Source organism: Panthera uncia (assembly GCF_023721935.1).
Source record: "Panthera uncia isolate 11264 chromosome D3 unlocalized genomic scaffold, Puncia_PCG_1.0 HiC_scaffold_8, whole genome shotgun sequence".
Taxonomy (NCBI): Eukaryota; Metazoa; Chordata; class Mammalia; order Carnivora; family Felidae; genus Panthera; species Panthera uncia.
In genome coordinates, this window is record NW_026057586.1 from 73315749 (window position 1) to 73337771 (window position 22023).

General features: G+C 51.3%; 1 protein-coding gene across 4 annotated transcripts in view; it reads right to left on the reverse strand.

The window, feature by feature from the left end:
- Window positions 1-22023, reverse strand: part of UBE3B (ubiquitin protein ligase E3B) — a 52396-nt gene that overhangs the window by 17645 nt on the left and 12728 nt on the right. For all 4 annotated transcript variants that reach the window (XM_049619168.1, XM_049619169.1, XM_049619171.1 and 1 more), the window contains 10 exons: window positions 18815-18920; window positions 18396-18516; window positions 17304-17481; window positions 15342-15505; window positions 13611-13778; window positions 10178-10349; window positions 8482-8600; window positions 7755-7869; window positions 6778-6877; window positions 1431-1550 (listed from right to left, as the gene is read on the reverse strand). In XM_049619168.1, the coding sequence (XP_049475125.1) occupies window positions 1431-1550; window positions 6778-6877; window positions 7755-7869; window positions 8482-8600; window positions 10178-10349; window positions 13611-13778; window positions 15342-15505; window positions 17304-17481; window positions 18396-18516; window positions 18815-18920 (1363 nt within the window). The remainder of the gene's footprint in view (window positions 1-1430; window positions 1551-6777; window positions 6878-7754; window positions 7870-8481; window positions 8601-10177; window positions 10350-13610; window positions 13779-15341; window positions 15506-17303; window positions 17482-18395; window positions 18517-18814; window positions 18921-22023) is intronic.

Genomic DNA, 22023 nt, shown 5'->3' on the forward strand with positions numbered 1-22023 from the left:
GTCAGGTGGAACTGGGTGGGGGCGGTCTCTTTTAGGGGGCACGTGGTCCCCACCTGCCCACCCCTCTCTACTGCTCGAGAACAATGAGGCTGGACGCCAGGTGTCATTTATCCACTCGCTCGTGGGGTCCTTTTTCTTAAGTAGTGACCTAAACTGCGGGCCGTGTTTCAGAGAGCGCAGGGTGGGGGGAGCCAGGGAAGTGAAGAAGATTCCTGTCGTTCAGCATGCAAACAAGATGCTCCTGCGTGGACACACTCGGCCGGCTTCACCCATTCCCACGACCAGCAGGGTCCCTGTAGGCACTTACATTTCTTACCTCTACTTTCAAGAATGTCAAAACCGTCACCTGGTTACCACATGGTGCCTTTCCCCAGCAGACCCCAGTGTCAGTCACCGGTGGCCGGGGGGGAACTGAAAGCAGCTCTCCAGGAAGAAGCGTGAATCCCCCAAGGGAGAAAATGAAAATGTGTCGGGAGGAAGGGCTGCTGCCGTGGCCGCTGGCCGGTGGCCGGCTACGTGGCCACGCGCTGTCCTGAGATCCCGCGACTGCCCTCCGCTGCGGAACAGGCTAATGAGGAAACGTGGCTGAAGCGAGATAAAAGGTCTGAAGAGCAAGCGTGGGCAAATAAACCCAGCCCAGCCTCTTCCAGGAATGTGGGCTTGGGACTCAGTCACCAATTCTACCACCGCTGGTGGGATCCGCACGTTTGGGCAGGTTCCGCACTGCACAACCCTGGGGGAGGGTACGGCACACACAACGCAGACCTCGCAGTTACATACGTTTATTGTAACAACGTTCCGGCAGACGGTAGTTGGTATCTTATTCCAACAGAATCAATATATTCTTACAATTTTCTGACATATAGAGGCGACGTGTTCTGAGGACAGGCACCAATTTCTGGCACACATGAAGCTGCCACATAGCAGCAACTGTGGACCCTGGGTTGGCTGAGGTGAGCCACATCACTTGTTCCTCCCAAGTTCATGACTACCAAGAACTCCTAGCTCTAGAATACATGCACTTCCCAGTATGGCTCAGTAAACTTACTACCTACGCTCCAGCCTCCACATTCACAGTTGGGAGTCTGGGCAAAGTGCCTGCCAGGACGAATGGAGTTTGCACAGACACGAGAATGCCTACACGTGGCACTTCCTGCGCAAAGGGGCACAGTGCTCAATGTTCCAGCCCGGGGGACCCGCATGGGGAACAGGAAGGGAAACACTGCACTGCGGGTTCCCGACACCGAGGACATGTTTAATCAAGCGACCCTTCAGAGCAGATCCCAGGACACATGGCCCCATTCCGCTCCCTAAGTCTCGATTTCGGGGTCATCAGACCAGGGGGTGACAAGGACAGTTCACAGGCAATAGATCGTCCATTAAAAACCCCCCGTCTCACAGAGTACACCTTTTTGTGATGGGCTTCTCACCTCCAACATGCGGGACCGTCGGATTGTGATGTGGGTGACGTGGGGAGAGGCTGAGCTGGTTTCCACGAGCCCCAGTTTCTCCTTCTCCTTGGTAACCATGTTTCGGAACAGGAGAACTCTCTGAAATGAGCAAAGGTGAGACCGGGAACTGGGTCAACAACGGATGATTCCCTAAAGACACGCTGTACGGGACTAATGAAACAAGTCACGCGAGAGGCCACCACAACGGGATGCTCTGATAGATGCTACGGGTCAGAAGTGTCTGGGGAGAACAGGAGACGTTCCCAAAAACAACCTTGGGAATTAGAAATCTAGCTGAGTACATGCCAAGGAAGAAAGGCCCCAGAAAGAGTGATCTGGCTGCAGCCACAGTCCGGTTAAAAATAGTCTGGAAGCCGGGATGCCTGGGTGGCTCATTCAGTTAAGTATCTGACTTCGGCTTGGGTCATGATCTCACAGTTCATGGGTTTGAGCCACACAATGGGCTCTGCACAGTGTGGAGTGTTTTTGGGAGTCTCTCTCTCTCTCTGCCTCTCCACCACTCGTGCTTTCTCTCTCTCAAAAATAAATAAGCTTTAAAAAAAATGGGGTGCCTGGCTGGCTCAGTCGGTTGGGCGTCCGACTTCAGCTCAGGTCATGATCTCGTGGTCCATGAGCTCGAGCCCTGTATCAGGCTCTGTGCTGACAGCTCAGAGGCTGGAGCCTGCTTCCGATTCTGTGTCTCCCTCTCTCTGACCCTCTCCTGCTCACACTCTGTCTCACTCTCTCAAAAATAAATAAACGTTAAAAAAAATTAAAAAAAAAAAAACAATGGTCTGAGAGAAAATCATTCTCATTCAGTCCATAAGCCACTGTAAAAACCTGGTGGTAGAATAGGTTACAGAGGCTGCTTTATATACCTATGCCTGCTTTAAAGGAAATCAATGTTAGGAGTTAAAAAAGAGAAACATTTCAAAGATAATTTTTTTCACTGTCAGAAATTTCAAAAAATGACCCCACAGAATAAAGGTCCCTGACCTTTTATCAGCCTCCTCTGTGCCCTCAAGCACACCATAGGCCCCCTTGGTGTGCCCCCCCCCCCCCCCCCGGTAATATTTCTCAGTTACTGTTAGAGAAGAACCCTCTCTCCCATGGTCAAGATTCTGATAAGCCCCTTTCAGGAGAGCACGACCCTTGGCCCCATCCTGGGGTTGAGAATCACTGCTGTAAAAGCACTCTGATGGTGTCTGCTGAATGAAGAAATAAATCCAATCACTGCTGATTTTGTTTAAAAATAGGAATCCCCTCAAATGTCAAAGGATTTGTTAAATACAAATAAGAACAGTCAGAATGGTTAACAACAACGATGGAAACAAGAGCTAACTATATACAGGAGAGGCTAGTGTGTTTACGTTTGATCATTTCATTGACTACGAAGTTAACACACGGCTGCAGCAGGAAAAGTGATTGCCAACGGCTTCCCGAGGAGGAGGAGGAACGTATCTGGCAGAGGGGTTACTTCTCAGGGGAGCCGCTTGAGGTGGCTGGTTCACCAGCCTAGAAACAAGGACGGAAGTGCTCTGGATAGTATCAGGGTTCCAGGACAACATGGAAAGGAAGGATAGACGGAGCCACAGTGAGGGAGGCTGTGACGGGGACAAAGGGCACTGGCATGTGTCTTGTCTGTGCAGGGGGAGTTGAGACTTCCAGAACAGGTCTTTAACTTGTGTGGGGCCGTGAGGCACGACTGTTTGCTCTCACCCCAAATCTTTAGCATGACCTGAACACGAGGCAGAAGAAAAGCTTCCCAGGGCACCTGGGTGGCTCTGTCGGTTAAGCATCTGACTCTTGACTTAACCTCAGGTCATGACCTCGTGGTCGGGCCCTGAGCTGACAGTGTGGAGCCTGCGCGGGATCTTCTCTTTCCGTCTCCGTCTGCCCCTCCCTCCACTCGTATGTGTGTGCCTCTCTCTCGCTCAAAATGAACAAATAATCATTTTAAAAAAATTTTAAAAGAAGAGTTTCCCACCTGGGTTAATCCCATATGGGGCAGAGACTGCCCACACAGAACTAAAAGTGCAGAGGTGGCCGTGAGAATGGCAGGAGTCAAGGAAAGACTGTGTGGGGCTCTGGTCTCCATGGGGCATGAAGGGGGTTTGGGGCAACGGTACGCAGCTCTCGATGGTATGAGAGGCCTCAAGACGGCAGCAGACATCTGAGAAAGGGTCCTTGTCTCCATTTTGCAGATGAAGACACTGACTCACCCAAGGTCACACAGCTGGTGGACACAGGGGCCACAGTCAAACCTGGGACTCACACACGGGCCACCACACCACAGAGCCACTGCCCACCCCATGTGGCACCAGGCCTTCCAGGCCAGAACAAAAGAGAAGGTCTCAAGTCCCAGTCCGAGGATGCACTGCACGTAAAAGCGTAAAAGCAATGTAAGAGAGTGCAGAGAAGAAAGTGCTGCGTGTGTGAACGAGCCCAAGCCGAGGCCTTTACAAACTTTGAGGGAAGCAGGAACAGCTTTGTGGGCCACCCACATGAATGAGATCAAGAACAGGGAGAGTTCTGGTGTTTAGGGCAGATGCCATAATGACAGGCGCAAGATTGTGGGCAGGCCTGGAGAGACTATAACCCCCCTGTGCGCTCTGGCAAGAACATGCCAGCGAGAGAGGGCAGTACGTGCCCCCCCAGGAGGGGACAGTGCCTCGCTGCTATGACATACTGAGCGTCAGATGCCCTCCTGTACCTGCTGGGGCCATAAAAGGGTCAGAACAGGTGCCAGGGGATTGGGAAGGGTCCCCACGAGAGGAGAAAAAGTTCCTGAACCAAGGACAAAAAGCTTGGATGGCAATCTTAAGCACAATTCCCCAATTCCCCAAAGAAAAAACACACAGTGAGGATTAGATTATAGCCTGGTCCCCAAGACATGCCAACTAATCTCAGAAGTTCTCAGGCTTCTTGTTCTCAGTACCCCCAGACTCAGTAATGACTTTCACGGCACTCCTAGGTCAAAAGAAATACTTACAGTGCCATCTACGAGGTAGCGAGGGTCCTAGCCACTCGGTAAGTATTTATGTGCTAAGAGCTTCGTATTTTAAAAATACATGCACGTTGAAACGAAAACTGAGTTTTGTTTTTAAAACCCAGCGTAGTGGCATCCTCGAAAGGAGCGTTGAAATCGTGAGCTCGGGCTGGTGCTCCACATGGTGTCCAAAGGATCTCACTGTGCTCTTCTCAAAAACTTAAAATGCCCTGTGACAACCCAGGGTCACCCCAGCAGAGCGCCTGTGACCTGCAGACACATGGAGCGGCAATCCCAGACTACAAGGGATGGGAGTGCTGTGGTCCAGGGCTGACCTCACGGACACGCGGGGCCAGGGCAGGGTGCTGCGTTTTCAGTTAGACTGCCCCAAACTGGACGAGGCCCAGGGGATGGGCGGCTGGAAGCCACTTCCCCAAGGAGTAGCTGGGGGGAGGGGAAGGATGCTACCTGTGGCACAGAGCAGACCAGAAAGCAAACGAGAGTTGTCTGCACATCTCAGAAGATTTGGAGATTCCACTTAGAGTGGCTGTTCAAGGACCAGAGAGTAAGTTACACAGAAGTAAATCAGGTTAAGGTGAGGAAGACCGTCCCATCACTGGGAAGAGTAAAGCAATACAACGGATGGCTTTGCAAGGCTCCTGGCCTTCTACCTGAGGCAAGGTCAGGTGTATTGTCGGAGGCCTCCCACCCCAGACGGAGGCGTTTAGCTAAGTAATCCCCACAAGTTCCCTTCATTTCTAAGAGGCTCTGCTATCAAGTGCAATAAGAATTTAAACAGCCACATCCGTTTGCAAATCACTACTTGAGGGTAAAGAACGGCAACTACGAGTATTAACATCAAGGTCAAAACAATATCAAAGAGCAGCGAGGAATATGTATCTCTGAAAACTAAGGTTCAATGTACAAAAAATGTGACTTAGGCTCTTTTCTAAAAATGTCTTTTGTCCAAAAAGAAAAAACAAAGGGAGGGGCGCCTGGGTGGCTCCATGTGTTGAGCGTCTGACTCTCTCGTCTCAAGTCATGGTCTTGCAGTTCATGGGTTCGAGCCCTGGGTTGGGCTCTGCGCTGACAGCGCAGGGCCTGCTTGGGATCCTCTCCCTCTCTCTCTGCTCCTCTCCTACTTGTGCTCTCTCTCAAAATAAATAAACTTAAAAAAAAAAAGAAAGAGAAAAAGAAAAAGGAAAAGAAAGAGAGGCACACGAAGACCGTAAGAGTCTCTTCTGAAGGAGCACAGTATCATTGCGGGTTCCAGCAGACATTTCTGGAGTGTTCACTACAGACCAGGGACACGGGCAGCACCTTCCCTCATTTCCTGACACTCTGGCCACCGTACCTGACCCTTTCTGAGACTCTCATGTCTCTGGGGTCCGGGACACCACGCTGCTGGTTTCCCTCCTCTGATGAGTCCTCTCCTCATGCTGGCCCTCTTAACAACAGGCCCCTTGGTTGTCTGACTCCGCCCGGTTCCCTGACCACCCTGTCCGTGGCCATGGATGCAGTCAGATTTGGGCGCTGTCCACGTCCAGTGTCTCTCTCCAGCCCCACTGTCCGATGGCCTCGAGGAGTGGCGGACACCGCACGCCTGTGCCGCCTGTTCAAAGCTGACCTCCTCTAGCCCGCGCCCCTACCCCAGGGAATGACTCCCCCAAGCGCCCAGGAGCCCAAGCCAGAAGCCCGCCCACCACCTGAATCCCTCCTTTCCTTCTCTGAATGTCTTTGTTCTGACCCTATCCTCTCTCCACTCCCATAACACCTCTGCCTCTAGCTGGTCTTCCGCCCCATGGCCAGAAGGAACCTTCTAAAGCGTAGCTCTGACCAGGGGCCCCCGAAGCTGGTAACGCTCCAACGGCTCTGGCCAAAATCCAAGCTCCTGCCCTTGGTCTGCAGGGTCCTTCCAGCTCCAACCCCTATAAACCCGCTCAGCTTCCTGGCTCTCCTTCATATCCTCCGCAGCCAGACCGTACGTCGGGCCCTCCATTAGCACCGTATTCTCAACCCCCCGGGCCTTTAACCACTGGAAGCTTCTCCTGACTCCCTTCCCCCTATTGCCAGCTGGGCCTGGCCCCCTTGTCTGGACTCCCCCAGCATCCATCCCTGTGACATGCCCCCCACCTGCTAGAACTGCCAGTGCATACTTTCTGCAGTTTCTGTACTCGGCTTAATACCTGATGTAGATGGAGACCCACTGTGCGCGCACATTTGCAGAGTGAACGAGCTCGTTTCTTTCTTTCCAACTGCTACAGCAAAGGGGGCGAGTCGGGTGCCATGTGGCGGGGCACAAAGATGCACAGGGGCCCGGCTCTGAGAGCAACTCACGTTTTTGTGGGGAACGACATGAGGGACGTACTGCAGGATCAGCTGCGCCCGTCTTCTGTCCTTGTCCAGTTCTTGGAAGAGCACGCTAGGTTTGAGGTCCCTGCAGAAGAAAGGCATGGGTTTGGGGTTATCATAGGACAGCAGCTCTCTAGCGCAGGGGCGGCCAGCTCCAGCTTGCTGCCGTTTCTGTAAGCAAGGTTTCGGCGGAACACGGCCACGTCCGTCCACCGCGTACCGTCACTGGCCGCCTTCCCGCCACAATGGCAGACTGGGGCTCTTGCAAAGGAGAGCCTCTGGCTGCAAAGCCTAAAATACCTACTCTCTGCTCCGCCAGACCCCACTCTAGTGCCACAACGTAAGAGCCGACATGTCATTTATAAAAAATGGCAGACATCTTGGGACACCTGGGTGGCTTCGTCGGTTAAGCTCGATCTCGGCTCGGGTCACGATCTCACGGTTCATGAGTTCAAACCTTGAGACAGGCTCTGTGCTTACAGCACAGAGCCTGCTTGGGATCCTGCCTCGCCCTCTCTTTGCCCCTCCCCTGCTTGCTCTCTCTCTTAAAATACACAAACTAAAAAAAAAACAAAACCAAAACAAAACTGCAGACATCTTACACTTAGTTGTTGTAAGTGGATCTCCCCACCCTACCCCCAAAAGGCCAGCTGTAGTTTTCATCCTGCTCGTTCTGTTGATAAAAACCACCACTGAACTCTCATAACCTGCTGCTCAGTTCAGCTACAAGAAGTTTCTTCCCATTTGCTAACCATGCCCTGGCTTTGTCACCATTACTGAGCCCTGACCACCCTCAGGGTGAGCACGTCCTCACAGGCACCAACCACTGGGCGGTCTGTCCTCCCAGGGGGACAGAGGATGAGGGAGCGATGAAGACCCTTTGGCCCCAGAGCACGAGTCTGGCCGCCTGACGGAGGGGAGCCTGGCCCCCACAAACCCGCTCGCCCGGCCCTGCTCCTCACTTTCGCAGCCAGTGGTCCTCGGGGGCAAAGCGCCGCCGGCAGTCCCTCTCGTACAGCACCATCAGCCAGCCGTGGACAGAATGGAACAGCTCCAAGGTGTCCCCCTTGGCGTTCTCTGTGGGTCAAAGAAATGGGAGAGCTGCAAACACAGAGCTGGTCAGGGCTGGCAAGGAGCCAAGAGGATGGCGCCTTGTCTCTGCACGTCACCAGCCCCCACCAAGGTCTCTGTCTCCCTCACTCTATAGAGTCCACGTGGAATCGACAGAATAAAAGGCGCCCTGGGTACGTTCTGTTTGCAGGACCCTAGCGTCTCAGACACAATCACCACTGTCTGCCTCCCACTAGCAGCTGATCCTTTTTAATCTAAGGAGCTTTGTACCAAGCAAACTGGAAGCACTTCAGGAGGTGAGCTCTGACTTGGAGCGTGCCCTGACACATGTTCTCTTTTCACGGAAATCGACTCAAAGAAGCAAAGGGAGATCCGGGGCAAAATCATCATCGTTAATAATCCTTCACACCTACACGTACTTCCTGAAGGGAGATGTAAAACTTCCATATCTGCACCTACTATCTTAAGAGGCCGCAGACAGGAGAAGTACAACTTCCAATTACGTGAATAAACGTGCCTGTGCAATTGGTTGTGATGGGCGAGAAAGCTAGGCATCAGCTGATGTTCCAGACCGTGGCCTCCCCGCGTGCAGCACGACGGCTGGCATCTTCGCCTTACCTACGATCCCATCCCAGATCATCTTAAACACAAAGGAGTTCAGGAAAGAGGAGATGGTGACCAGCTCTTCCAGTTTGAATGAAATTTGTTCTTCGTAAACTTCGATGTCGTCAAGGATCCTAAATCAGATGGAAAATTATTCACAACTTCCCACGGAGGAAAGGGGAGGAACGACGAGATGTGTACCTCTTACTAGACGAATAGAAGCTCACGAAGTAAGCTCTGATGGGTAGGATGTGCTTCAGGAGAACCCGGAGGGGAGAGCAGCTGGGGACAGAGGTGAAGCAAAAGCGACCACGTGCAGATGAGTGTGGAAGCTGGTAATGGGCATTTGAGGGATCCTTCTACTCTTCTCTCCGCTTTCTATTAATTTGAAACTGTCCATAGTGAAAAATTTAAAACCACAACAGAGAGAGGAAAACAACAATAAGCTTCTCTCTGTATTCTCCTTATTCATAAGGATCTGACTGTGACACCTTCTCCATCCATGCCTATCCATGCTTATCAAGAAATCTTGACAGAGAGTGTATGCCCACTGAGAAAAGCTGTAGAATCTTTCCCTGCATCTGCAGCAGCCACTAGTGACCGTTAGTAGGTACCTGAGAAGTGTTTATGAGGGAATGAAAAACGAATGTTTGAAAGAATGTGTGAATAAATGAATTGTTTAAGATACAGCTCTACCTGAAAATCTCCTAAGTCTGCTCCGTTCATCTTAGGGCATGACTCATTCTTGGGTCGTCTTAGACCCAGCCCTTCAGGGTGTCTTACCCTTGCCCTGGCCTCCAACTGCTCACGGAGCACCTCTCTCCGTGGTTCTTACCCAATCTGTCACCTTGTGTCCCTGATCCCCTCCCACCCAATGTCTTCTACCATGAACATAACTGCCTGACGGGGTCCATTCTCATAATTCTTTACCAACCTTTGGAAAAAGTGGAATTAAAAGAATACCAAACACACAAGTAGACACATAGGCTGAAAAAAAAAGCACTGACTGGGACTCACATCTATTAATTCCCCACTCTGAGCCAGGCACTGCACTGAGAACTTGACTTTCCTTTTCTCATGTACTCCCTATCAGATGGCTGATAACCATTTCTACTCTTTGAAGGAGGAAGCTCAGAGTGGTTAAGCAACTCGCCTAGGGTTAGTCGATAATCATGACAAGAACCGCAGCCCGCAGCCCTTCCTAAGTGTCCGGGACTGTGCTAAGCACTTTGTGTGCTTTATCTCCTGCAATCCTTACCACAGAGCCCAGAGACACGTGCTACTGTTGTTCCCGCTTGTAGGTGAGGAAGCAAAGGCTCGGAAAGGTGGAGCCCACTTGCCCGGGGTGTCTCAGGAAGTGGCCCACCCAGGATTTGCATCCTGGCACTCAGGCTATGGAACTTTCCAGGTAACTACTAACCTAGCGAGGAAATGGTAGAGCAGTGATTTGAACCCAGCTCTGGGAGAATCCCAGAGCCCACACTCAGTGGGACTGAACCAGCTCCCCTGGAAGGATGGAACTAAGAACTGCTGAACCCCAACTATGTGCCACCTACTTTGAAAATGTTTTCTCATCTAATTTTCCTAATGACCCTGCCACACGGGTCCGGAGGATGGCGGCAATCACATCAGCAACTGCTTCCTTCCTGACACTGTCATTGGGCTTCTCCACATTCTGGAGAGGAACTCGGCCCCACAGCAGTCAACCTACGTGACGAGGTGCCGGGAGCAGTCACAGAACAGCGTCAGCATGGCCAAGAGCTGCTTGGACTCTTCGGTGTCATTGTTGAGGCACTCCGAGAAGAGCTTTAACCCTCCGTGGGGCCCCAGCTCACAGATAAACGCCCACAGTTTGGGGAGCAGGTCATCAAGGTAAGTGAGTCCTGGAAAAGGACAGAGAAACCCAAGCTTCAGGTGGGGGCACCATCTGGGTCACGGTTTCTCCTATCCGCTGGGGGAACAAAACACTCCTATTAGTGGACACTTAATGGGTGTGAAAAAAGGTGCAATTACTAAGAAAATCATTATCACCACCGAGAGTGATGATGGCAATAACAGCTACCGTTTAGTGGGTGCTTTCTATGTTCCAGACGTCATTCTAAGTACTCTGCATGCATTATCACCTTTCTACCTTGTGAAACCTAACGTTACCTCCATCTTATAAGGGAAGAAACTGAAGCCTGGAGAGGTTGAGTAATTAGCTCCAAATCACTCAGTCCAATAAGGAGCAGAGCCAAGAAGAGGAACCCAGGTCTGTCTGACTCAGCGTTTTTATTTTAAATCTGGGGTCAGCAAGTTTTTTCTGGAAAGGCCTAGAGAGTCAGTACTTTCGGGCTTTGTGGGCCTGGCCTAACACCCTGTCACACTACTGAATGCTACCAGCATAGCACAAAAGCAGCCACAGACAAGATGTAAATGAATGGATGGGGCTGTGTTCCAATAAAACTTTATTTACAAAACCAAGTGGTGGGCCGCATTTGGCCCCTTTGCTGACCCCTGCTTTAAACCATCTTTCTGGCTCACCTACAATTTAGCAAAGCTTTCCTCTTTTCTACTATTCTACCTTTGTTAAAAGTGGGAAAGCCATTAACGACTGTAGCAGAGATCCCGTGAAGTGTCACACAAACATTTAACCCTGGGTGGAGAAGACATTTTAGGAACGCTTCCCGATGGCATTTTACGAATGCTTCCCGATGGCTACAAGGCATCAGACACACAGGCTACGTCACTATCACATTTTAAGTCTATTAGTGCAGCTACTGACTCAGAGAGTCTGGCTCTGAAAGTCCATGCGTCCCCGAAACTACAGTAGGGCGTGTACCTCAAATTATTCCTCATTTTTCACTTTCTGCCGGAGTCCTTATAACCCCCCTCATTTTACAGGGCACTCTGAATTACTCGGTTCTGGACAAAGAACCGCTTCGGGAAGGTATACCCGCCTGGAGGAGGAGGACGATGACAGACTCAATCAGTGCTGCTCTGTGCTTAGACCAGGGTGGCCTGAAGGAACCAGAGAGGAGTGGCCACTTACTACTCCTGAAGGCTAGAGCTCACACTTTCCAAGGGGCAGGACGAGATTACGGAACGCAGACCCCTCAGAATTTAAGAGGAGGTGGAGACAGAGACGGAGTGAGCAGCCGCACTGCGGGGACCACAAATACACTCCCACGGGACGAGAAGGGAAGAGCAACTGCTCTCACATCATGTGAATGGCCCTCACGGCGGGGACGAACATGCTCGTTCCCGGCCTCAGACGCGGCTTCAACAAGGGCTGCGTCCGGCGCGACTCCGACGGCAACGAAGACGCAGGGCCCTGGGGAGCCGGGCCACAGGGCAGCACGTGGCACGCGAGGAGCGGGAGCAAAGCGCGTGGTCTCCCACACTCTGCTTCGCGTGTCGCTAAACAAACAGACCCAATACTCTACCGACGCTTTACGCTAGTTTATCTCCTTCTTAAAAGGATACGTTTTCAAGTCAGCCAAGAGAACTTCTGGGTTCTCTCACTGGGACGAGGAGGGATGCCTGAATTTGTGGTCGCCTCAAAAAGCTGAACGCTCACCTCAAAATCACGTCACTCGATACGCTTCTTAAGCCCTCACACTGGGTGCTGGGGCCCTGGGCTTGGTCCGGGACCCTTTTCGTCTGCTTTTACCCTCCCCCGAGGGAACCTGCCCCGGGCCCAGGGCTTTACACAGCACGCCTCTGCTCGCGCCCCCGCGCGGTCCACTCGCGTGCCTGCCTGGCACCTCGCTCTCCTCACGGCCAGGCAGGACTCTGTTCCCCCAGCCTCCCTCCCAGCGGGCTTCTCCAGCTCTGCAAATGCACCACCATCCACAGGCTGTGGGGGCCAACAACCCGGCCTCATCTTGGAAGCCTCTAGCCTTCACTCCCCCAAATCCAACTGTACCGTAGGACCTGCAGACACGACTTCTAAAACACGCCCAGGTGCCCCTGCTTTCAACCCCGCCACCACGCCAGGCCTGTGTTGTCCAAGCGGGAACCGCGCTGCCCCCGAGGAGGCCTCTGAGAGTGTCTGGAGACGGGCAGCGTTGGCACGAACGGGGAGGGGAAGCGCCACGGGCATCTGTGATGGTTGGGCCGCTCAACATCCTGCAAAGGACAAGACGGCTTCCACCGCCAAGAACTGTCGGGCCCAAAACGCCAGCAGTGCCGCGGCCGGGAAACCCTGCTCCAGTCCAAGCCCACGCTGTCTCATGACATCCATGGTCACAGTGCCCGTCATGACGGGCGCTACATTCTTCCCGTGCCTACAGCTCATCTCCTCATTCTTAGAATCCCTCGGGGAAGAGACCCCGACTGTCTCAGTCACCTCTTTATCCTCAGCCTGGCACACACAGGTGCTCTATCAATACGTGAAGATGAGTAAGTGTGAAAGAGAGAGGCAGTGGCAATTTATGATGTAAAAAAAGGTACAATGAAACAGAAAAGTTCCATATCCTTTACGTAGTCAATGGCTTTACGGCTCACAGACTTCCTGTCCTCGTAAGACCAATTCCTACGAGCAAGTCCTGCGAGGCAGTGGAAAGCCCCCAGTACCCACACTCTTGTGTTCACAGGGGCGGGGTGAGGGGGGCGGGGCGCAGAACTTTCTTCCTTGCTCAGCTAAGAAGGAAAATGCTGGGCAGAGACCCATGTGATGAAGATATTATGCGGCCGATAAAAATGACACTTTGGAAGAACCGCTGACCGGGATAAAATGCTTCTAAGATGATTAATGGAAAGGGCACAACTACGTATTTCAGTCTAAATATATACATACGTGTAGCACACTCAGGCACAGGTGGTTATCTTTGGAAAATGAGATTAAATATGGTCTAGGTTTTCTTTCTTTTCTTTTTTTTTTTTCCTAGTTTTCTATTCAGAAAAACAGTAACTTTTGAAAGCAAATGGCACTCCGTAATGAAAACAAGAGCCAGGTCACAGGAGCAAGCCGGCCGCGCCAGGATGGAGGTTAGTGTGAGCCATTTAGCTGAGGTGTATCAACCTCAAAGGGGAATAGCTCAAAAACAGCCTCCTCCAAAATATATTTTCTGAGCTAAGAAAGCCAGAAGAAAATCAGCTTTTTCTAAGAAAAGTCATCCCCCAGTGTTGGAGACGGAAGAAGACGCCTCAGGCCTCCCAACCTGTGAGTATCTGCAGCCGGATCTGGGTCAGGGTCGTCAGCGAGGTCTGGTAGAGGACGCAGATGTTGCAGACCTTCTGGACCTCCGCAGAGTCCACACGCTTACCCCCAACAGGCCTGAGAATATTCCGAACTGATGCGGACTTCTGAAACGCGCGCTTCAGGAGGTCTGGCATGGAGAGGAGAAGGAACGTGTGAGCAGACGCTCAGCCATCTGCCCAGTTTCACTCTGTAAAGAGCATTTCGATAACGTGCCTCCTTTATAGACAGGGCCGGACAGTGGGGCCACTGCTCTGACTCAAGTTATCTCTCTGGGATAAATTAGAAAAGCATTAACCACAGGCTTTTAGGTGGAACCCAAAGACCTCTTCAGAACATCAGAAGATGTTCCAGAACAAGCCAGGCACGTTCGACTCCTACAGGGGATTCCTTTACTTTGCCACCGGACTTCAGAACCCACAAGGGTAAAAATTCGACCGTACTAGGGGATGATGGGTGAAGGCGGGTGGCCTGGTTGATTCCCAGTTCTCTGTCCTTTCAGAGGGGAGCAGCATCAACCTCGAGCACTGATACTTGCTTTGGGTTGTGCTCGAAGGTTAGTTTTAAACCTTCTCCCTTACATTTACATCCTGCTGAAGCGACACTGAGCCCTGCTCCCGGGCAGCTGTGACATGGGGCTCTGCACCACACTGGCTGGCAGAAGAAAAGTCACCCGGAACCTGGACATTTGCCACAGGCAGGTGGCGCCACAGAACTCGGTGTCGCTGGCATTTCCCGAACTTTTCTCAGAGTGGGCAAGAAACCTTTCCATGGACCCTATGACTGATTCCGCAGTAGGAGCAATGCCAAGGTGGCCTGGCCAGTGACCCAGTGTCCTCTGCATACGGACCCCCACGTGGGAGACTTTTTCTATGATTAGGAACTCAGAAAGGCTCTACCTCCCTTAAGAAATGAACCTTCTGAGGCATGTGGGTGGCTCAGTCAGTTAAGCATCTGACTCTTAGTTTGGGCTCAGGTCATCATCTCGCGGTTCATGAGATGGAGCCCCACATCGGGCTCTGTGCTGACAGCGCAGAAGCCGGCTTGGGATTCTCTCTCTCCTAAAATAAATAAATAAACTTAAAAAACTGAGGGCACCTGGGTGGCTCAGTTGGATAAGTGTCTAACTCTTAGTATTGACTCAGGTTGTGATCTCACGGTCGGTGGGATCAAGTCCCGTGTTGGGCTCTGCACTGACAGTGCAGAGACTGCTTGGGATCCCCTCTCTCCCTCTCTCACTGCCCCTCCCTCGCTGATGCTTTTTCTCTTTCTTTCAAAATAAATAAACTTAAAAAAAATTTAAAATTTAAGAAACGGGCCTTCCTTCTTCCTGCTAGGGAAGAGTAAGAAAAGATCCCCACCCCCCTTTTCATTTTAGCTACTAGAAATTCAGAGCCAAATGGAAGCCCAGAGACAACCACCATGGCCCTTGTGGCACACCCATCTGTGGACACCCTTCTCTATATACGACCTCGGTTTTGTTCACCTACTGCTATTTCCCTGGTCCTTGTTTTCTATTCCTGAAGATTTTCTATTGCTGTTTTGCTGAATGTGAACTTGGCTTAGTGGTCTTAAAACCCTTGTGGGAGAAGTCCGAGCGTCACAGAAACAGAGGGGAGAAGGCACACAGGGACAACAGGAGCGGCCCCCGAGCCAGGCAGAGCCACAGGGTCGGCCCCCCCGAGCCACTTACTCTTCACGGGAAGCACGTTCTGGGGGGATGCCGGCTGCGCGTGGGCTGGCTCCTGGTTCTCCAGAAGCTTCTTGTTCAGGATGTCACTGAAGAAGATCCGGATCAGAGGCACCCCCCACAGGAACTGCAGCTGTTTGGTGATCAAGGGCATGGACTCGTTAAGGCTACGAGAGAGCAGGAGACGGGCGCTGTCAGCTCCGCCTGACGGATGGCCAGGGAGAGCCCGCTCAGCCCCCCAGAGGGCCTTCCGCTTGGAGGGGTGGCTACAACCTGCCACTCGACATGGCGAGTAAGAGGATACGAAAAAGGGGGCCTAGATGCATAAGGCACTGGCCTCTTTGCCTCCTCTGCCACCCCACCCAGGCCTCCCGTGCCGCCAACAGCATCCCTGCTCGCCCCAGGGCCGCAGGCTCCACCTGCCATAGTCATGCCCTCTCTCTGTTCTGACCCCACCCCATTTACCATCCAGTCGACAAAAGCCATCTGCCGTCTGCTGCACTGGCCTCTTCTTCACATCCAGCCCGCAGGCCTGGCCCGCGAGTCTCCACGACCCCCAACCTCCTGAAAGTCTCCCCGCTCCACGCCGCAGCCCTAGCGTCAGACTCACACTCCTGAAATCCGCCTTCATCACCTCCCGGCTTAAGAGCCTATGAGGGCTCCCCTGGCTCCCGGCACCACAGTGGAAACAGCCACGACCCATGAGCACGAGCCAGGCCTAGAGGCAGGCCCTTCACGTACCTTATCTCCTTCAATCCTCTGAAACACCACACTCCGAGAGACTGTGAAAATCATCCCCGGGTTTCGGGCAAGGAGAGCAGGGTAAAGGGGCTTGTCCAAGTCCACTCAGAGCAGACCAGGTTGCCCACTGCTGCCCCCCCCCCCGCCCCCGCCCCTCCTGCCTCCCAGAACATCCTTCCTGAGGCCACAACACACCTGCCCCATTCTCCTCAGGCTGGGCTATCACACTGGGGCCCATCACGGGCTGGCCATTTGTCTTTTCAACTGGATGGCACTCTGGTAGGAGGAAAAGGGAGGCTATCCTGGGATTTCCTCCCCTGGCCCTCACTCTTTGTTTCAAGGACATCTGCCAGGGATCCAGGCAGCCATCTGAACAGGAAAAGAGCCGGAAGCTCTAGCCACCTTCACTCCTGAGACCTGCCTCATCTCAGCCCAGGAGGCTTGTTCTGCTTTCAAATCTGTGATGCCGTTTACTTAATCTCTCTCTTTGAGCCTAGCGCTTTTAATGTTTTTGAGTCCTTTAGTTACAAAATTTTAAACTTATATTCCACCTCTTGAAAAGGATCTGAGGTGACCTCTACCCCCTTTCAGTCACGGGGCTTATTTTAATCACCTGCAAAATACGGCAGTCTAGGGAGTCAGGAAAAGTGATACTGAAAAAGAAAAAATAGGGTTGACAGATAAGGTTCACAATTTACTAAAGAATGAAATACAAAATAAATGATCTCAAAAAAAAAACCAGCAACAAAAAACTATTGAGTGGTGCCTGGGTGGCTCAGTCAGTTGAGCGCCCGGCTCTTGATCTCGGCTCAGGTCACGATCTCACAGGCTGTGGGTTCAAGCCCCACATCGGGCTCTGCACTGATGGTGTCAAGTCTGCTTGGGATTCTCTCTCTCTCCTCCTCTCTCTCTGTCCCTCCCCCACGCATGTGCATGCTCTCTCTCAAAATAAATAAACTTAAAAAAAAAAAAAACACAAACCTGTTGATATTTACAGGTAAAAAAAAGAAACTGAAGGGACGTTCACACGGTTGTCTCTGGGTAGTAGCACAATGGGATGGTTTTTTTTCTTTTGGCCTTATCTAGATTTTATCCAGTGATATATATTACTTTTGCAACCAGAAACAAAACAACAGAAGCCGGAAGAAAGATGGAAGGAAGAAGGGGGAGGTGGTGAGAGACAGGCAGGAGACAAGAAAGGCAGTGATTTGCCCTGGGACTTACCCATAGTCCACAGATTGGGAGAACCAGCCGAGGACGGGGTGCCAGTGCGTCAGGTTGGATTTCTTCTGGGACACGTACTTCTGACAGTAGCACAGCATCTGGGTGAGCAAACTCACGAACCCATCCGTCTCTTCCTCTAACACCTTGGGGCTGAGGGAGCCCAACTGCAGAAGGTTGCCTGCAAAGAGAGAAGGCTGAGTGCAAGGAGCCCGGGCAGACCCGCTCCGTCACCTCGCAGCCCCACTCTCCGCCTGGGGCTCCCGCAGTCACGTCCACGTGCAGGAAGAAATCCCACGTGGAGAGGCACCTGGCAGCTGGCAGTGCTGGGGCTGCTCCGTGTCGCGCCTGGCTTCAAACCCTGGCCCTGCCACAGAGGAGCTGTGCGACCCTCAACCCACCTCTCGAATCCGTCTCCTCACCTAGAAGATTGGGATAATGATCCCCACTCTTGCCGTGAGGATGACAGGCAGACTCATACGCAGACGTGTGTGAACTTTAGTTAGCATATAACACTTCGATACGACACTAAAACTCGAGAATCGAGAGTCAATGTAAGAAATGACCTTTGGAAGGACACCTGAACGTCCCAGGAAGTCACTCTTGTTCAGCGTTCACCGAAGTTACTCACCACGAACTCCCTTAAAATTTAGCCCCAAGGACCTTTTCCTCCATTAAAAAAAACCTCTTCTAAGTGATGAGAATTACGCTCTACCTATTCGCTTCTGTCCTTTCTCTACTTACAAGGAAAACGTAAAATAGATGATGAGGCTCTGCTCCGATCTAAACACCACCCAGCTGTGCCCTCCCTTCTCTTTTGAGATGAGAATTACCCAGGTGACTCATCCCATTTTCATTCTTCTCTTGGATGCCAGGAAGCTGAGGGCCAAAATTTAACATTTTTCACTCAGCCAGGTTGCCAGGTTGCTATATTTTCCATCAGTTTTCAATTCTACGTGTCTATTTTATGTATCCAATTACATGTCTTTTATCGCTAGGTACTTCCAAGCGTTACTAAAAACAACTCATGATCCCCAGAACAGCAAAAAGCAAATACGCTTGGGCTTCTCCTGATGCCCAGCCACAGATACTCACCCATTAGACAAAGCGTATGGCATCCTTCTAAGCTTTCACATACGTCACGGCATCGATCTTCGTTTCTTAAAAATGTGATGAATTTACGAAGCATGTCATGAGATTCTAAAACGGTGAGGCGCTGCGAACAATTGCAGACTGTTAGAGCGGGAGCCGACAGGAAGAATTTCCCACTGGAGCATGAACTTGGTCGCTTGCACATCAACACCTAGATGCCAAACATGCTCTCAACGGCCAGGAAGAAAATGAACCAAGATGAGGACCTGGCTCTCTCGGCCGCTAACACGAGTGCGTCTACAGCAGCTCCTGCCTTAGTAGAAGTGTCAGGAGAAGAGGTGGAAATGAAGGGAGAAAACATTTTACTCTCTAAGAAGAATGGCAAAAATGGACTGGGGGTGGGGAACCGGAGAGCCACTTACCTCAGGGGTCACTGTGCTGAGGTGAGTCACGAGAGCAGGCACAGACATGATGTGGATGAGGAATGGCCGAAGCAGACTGTCTGAAAATTGTGCAGCAATCACAGGGCTAGACACAGACAGATCGCCTTATTCACATGGGTTTGCATGTTGCCCCGGAACCAAAGAACCACTCTGCCAACGCCCCCAACTTCCTTGAAATTACGCCTCACAGGACGTCTAGGAAAACTAAAGGCTGAAAATGGGGACATCCAGTCTCAAAAGATCACACATACGTACTAGATGCTCGGTTTCCCTTGGTGCCCTGTTACGTACACCTCTGCATGAGGTCATCAAAAACCTCCCTTAGGGGCGCCTGGGGGGGCTCAGTCAGTTAAGCATCTGACTCTCGGTTTCAGCTCAGGTCATGACCTCATGGTTCGTGAATTCGAGCCCTCTGTCAGGCTCCATGCCGACAGCACACAGCCTGCTTGGGATTCTCTCTCCCCTTCCTTTTCTCTGTCCCTCCCCCACTCTTTCTCTCTCAAAATAAACTCTAAAAAACAAAACAAAACACTTCCTTTAGCCTCGCAGTTGTTGCACCTGAGCCCCCTTGGGGGACAAATTCTGCAGACGTCCTGCTAGGTCTCAGGATGTGGCCTTATGTGTGGCCTCAGTGTTTGGCACGGCAGGGGAGGATGGTAAAGGAGATGTTCGCTGCACAGTCCCCGCCAGTACAGAGCTCACGCTGCAACCAGGGAGCTGGACAGGCACAAGGGAAAAAACAGAAACCGAGTCTGGGCAAAACGGGGGCCTGGGGAATGAATGGAACAAGGCGAGTTTGAGAAGGTGCCACGTGCCATGGATTCAATATATGTTGCTCTTGGAATACAAAATTGTGGCCAATATGTGAGACAAGAATAAAGAACGAGGAGTAAAGAGTATGGGCTCTGAGGTCAGGATAGCCTGGGTTCAACTCCTGGCCCTGTCACTCCCTGCTGTGTGACCGGGGCCCTGCTCATGCCTTAACCTCTCTGGGCCTTAACTTCCTCATTTATAAAACTAAGATTAGAGAATGTGGTGAGGAGTCAGTTAATGTGGGTATAAATCTTAAAACAATCGTGTGGCCCATGAATGTTGGCTATTTGCATCATAGGATTTAGTGATCACGTCTGAACATAACATTTATGATTTTACAGACTTTCAATAGTATATCCTACTGTGACAAAACCACTAGGTATTTTGTTTTAAAAGGTCCTGGCCATGTTCAATTACATTCAAATACTCAGAGGGGAAAAAGGACACTACTTAAGGAAAAGGCTTCAGAGCCGCCTGGCCTTCAGAGTGAGCCAATGGACTCTAACGACTCTAACGTACAGAGTGAAAAAATCTAAATGATGGAGGCTACCACATTCTTAAAGGAGAAGGAACATGACGGAATGGCTGGATGTGACCCTCTCGGTGAATCACTCTTGAATTACAACACTCTGGGCGGGGGAGGGACGTTGGAACGGAAGGGAAGACTTCTGTTCTCAGGAGACGGAGGAGGGCGGCAGAGTGGCCCTGCGCCCTGGAGCTCAGGCACCTGCGTGTCAACGCTTCCCTGCCTCTGACGAGAGGGGAGGGTGGGCGAGGCTGGAACGAACTACTCCAGAAAGTGACTCAGAGACAGCAGATGCAGGACACCTGCCGCTGGAAAACCTGTTTGCACCTATGTCTTAGGACTCATTAAATACGACTCCTCTCAGAGTCTGAAAGGAAGGTGTGTTTGTTTACTAGACGATCTGGTCTACTTCTGTAACTAATTACAGCATCACTGGCAGACCCCTGCTCCTCTCTCGTAAGGATCTCGCTTCTAGAAATGGGCTGTCCAACGCAGTAGCCAGTAGCCACGTGTGGCTCCCGACCACTTAAAATGTGGTTAGTTCAGATGCAGGTAGGCTTTAAGGGTAAAATACACACCAGGCTTTGAAGACTCAGTATGAAAAGAAATAAATTATTAATTTTTTTAAATGTTTATTATTTCTTTTTGAGAGACAGAGTGCAAGCGGGGGAGGGGCGGAGAGAGAGAGGGAGACCCAGAATCTGAAGCAGCTCCAGGCTTCGAGCTGTTAGCACAGAGCCCGATGCGGGGCTCAAACCCACCAACGGTGAGTTCGTGACCTGAGCCGAAGTCAGACACTTAACTGACTGAGCCACCCAGGCACCCCAAGTTAATTTTAACTAAAATAAAGAATTTAAAAGACTGACTACATGTAGAAATGATTATATTTTGGATATATCGATTTAAATAATTTCCCCTGATTTCTGGTCTTTTAAAATGTGGTTCTCATTACAGAGAAGGCTGCTCTAGACCAGCCTTGTCCAACAGAACTTTCCGTGATGGTGGAAATGTTTCTTCTTTGTGTGGTCCAATAAGGCTGTCACTGCTCAGTCACACGTGGTCCCGAAGCACCTGAAACGTGGCTAATGCAACCGAGGAACTGAATTCTTTTTTTGTTTTTAATTTTAATTTTAGTTTCAGTTTTAAAGAGAGGGAGAGAGAGAGAGAATGCGAGCAGGGGACAGGGGCAGGGGCAGGGGCAGAGGGAGGGAGAGAGAGAACCTTAAGCAGGCTCCACACCTAGCATGGAGCCAGATACAGAGCTCGATCCCATGACTCTGGGATCATGACCTGAGCAGAAATCAAGAGTCAGATGCTCAACCAACTGAGCCACCCAGACGCTGCAAGGAACTGAATTCTTAATTTTAATATATGTCTATTTAAACCCCAGGTGGCTAATGGTTAGTGGAAAGCACAGTCTAGACCAGGAGCGGCAAAAATGGCTCACAGGCCAAATTCTGCCCCTTGCCTATTTTTGCAAATACAGTTTTGTTCAAACATAGCCATTCTCCTCTGTGTACGCATCACCTATAGGTGCTTTGTGCCACACCAGCAGGGTGGTTGTGACCGACACTGCATGAACCACAGAACCGAAAATACGTATTAGCTGGCCCCTTGCAGAAAAAGTTTACCAACCAATCTCTAGACCATCGTTTGCTAACTGGTATTCCACAGGAAAGGAGTCCATGGGACACCAATAGACACGTTCCACCAGTGAAAACTTAGGTGGGGGTATTCCACGTTCAGATTATGTTTGGGCTGGCACCGGATTAAACAGGCCCAAAGGTTCTTAGACCTCAGGACTTGTCAAGAGCTCTCTGCGGTAAATTGCCCTGTGGATTAGCAAAGG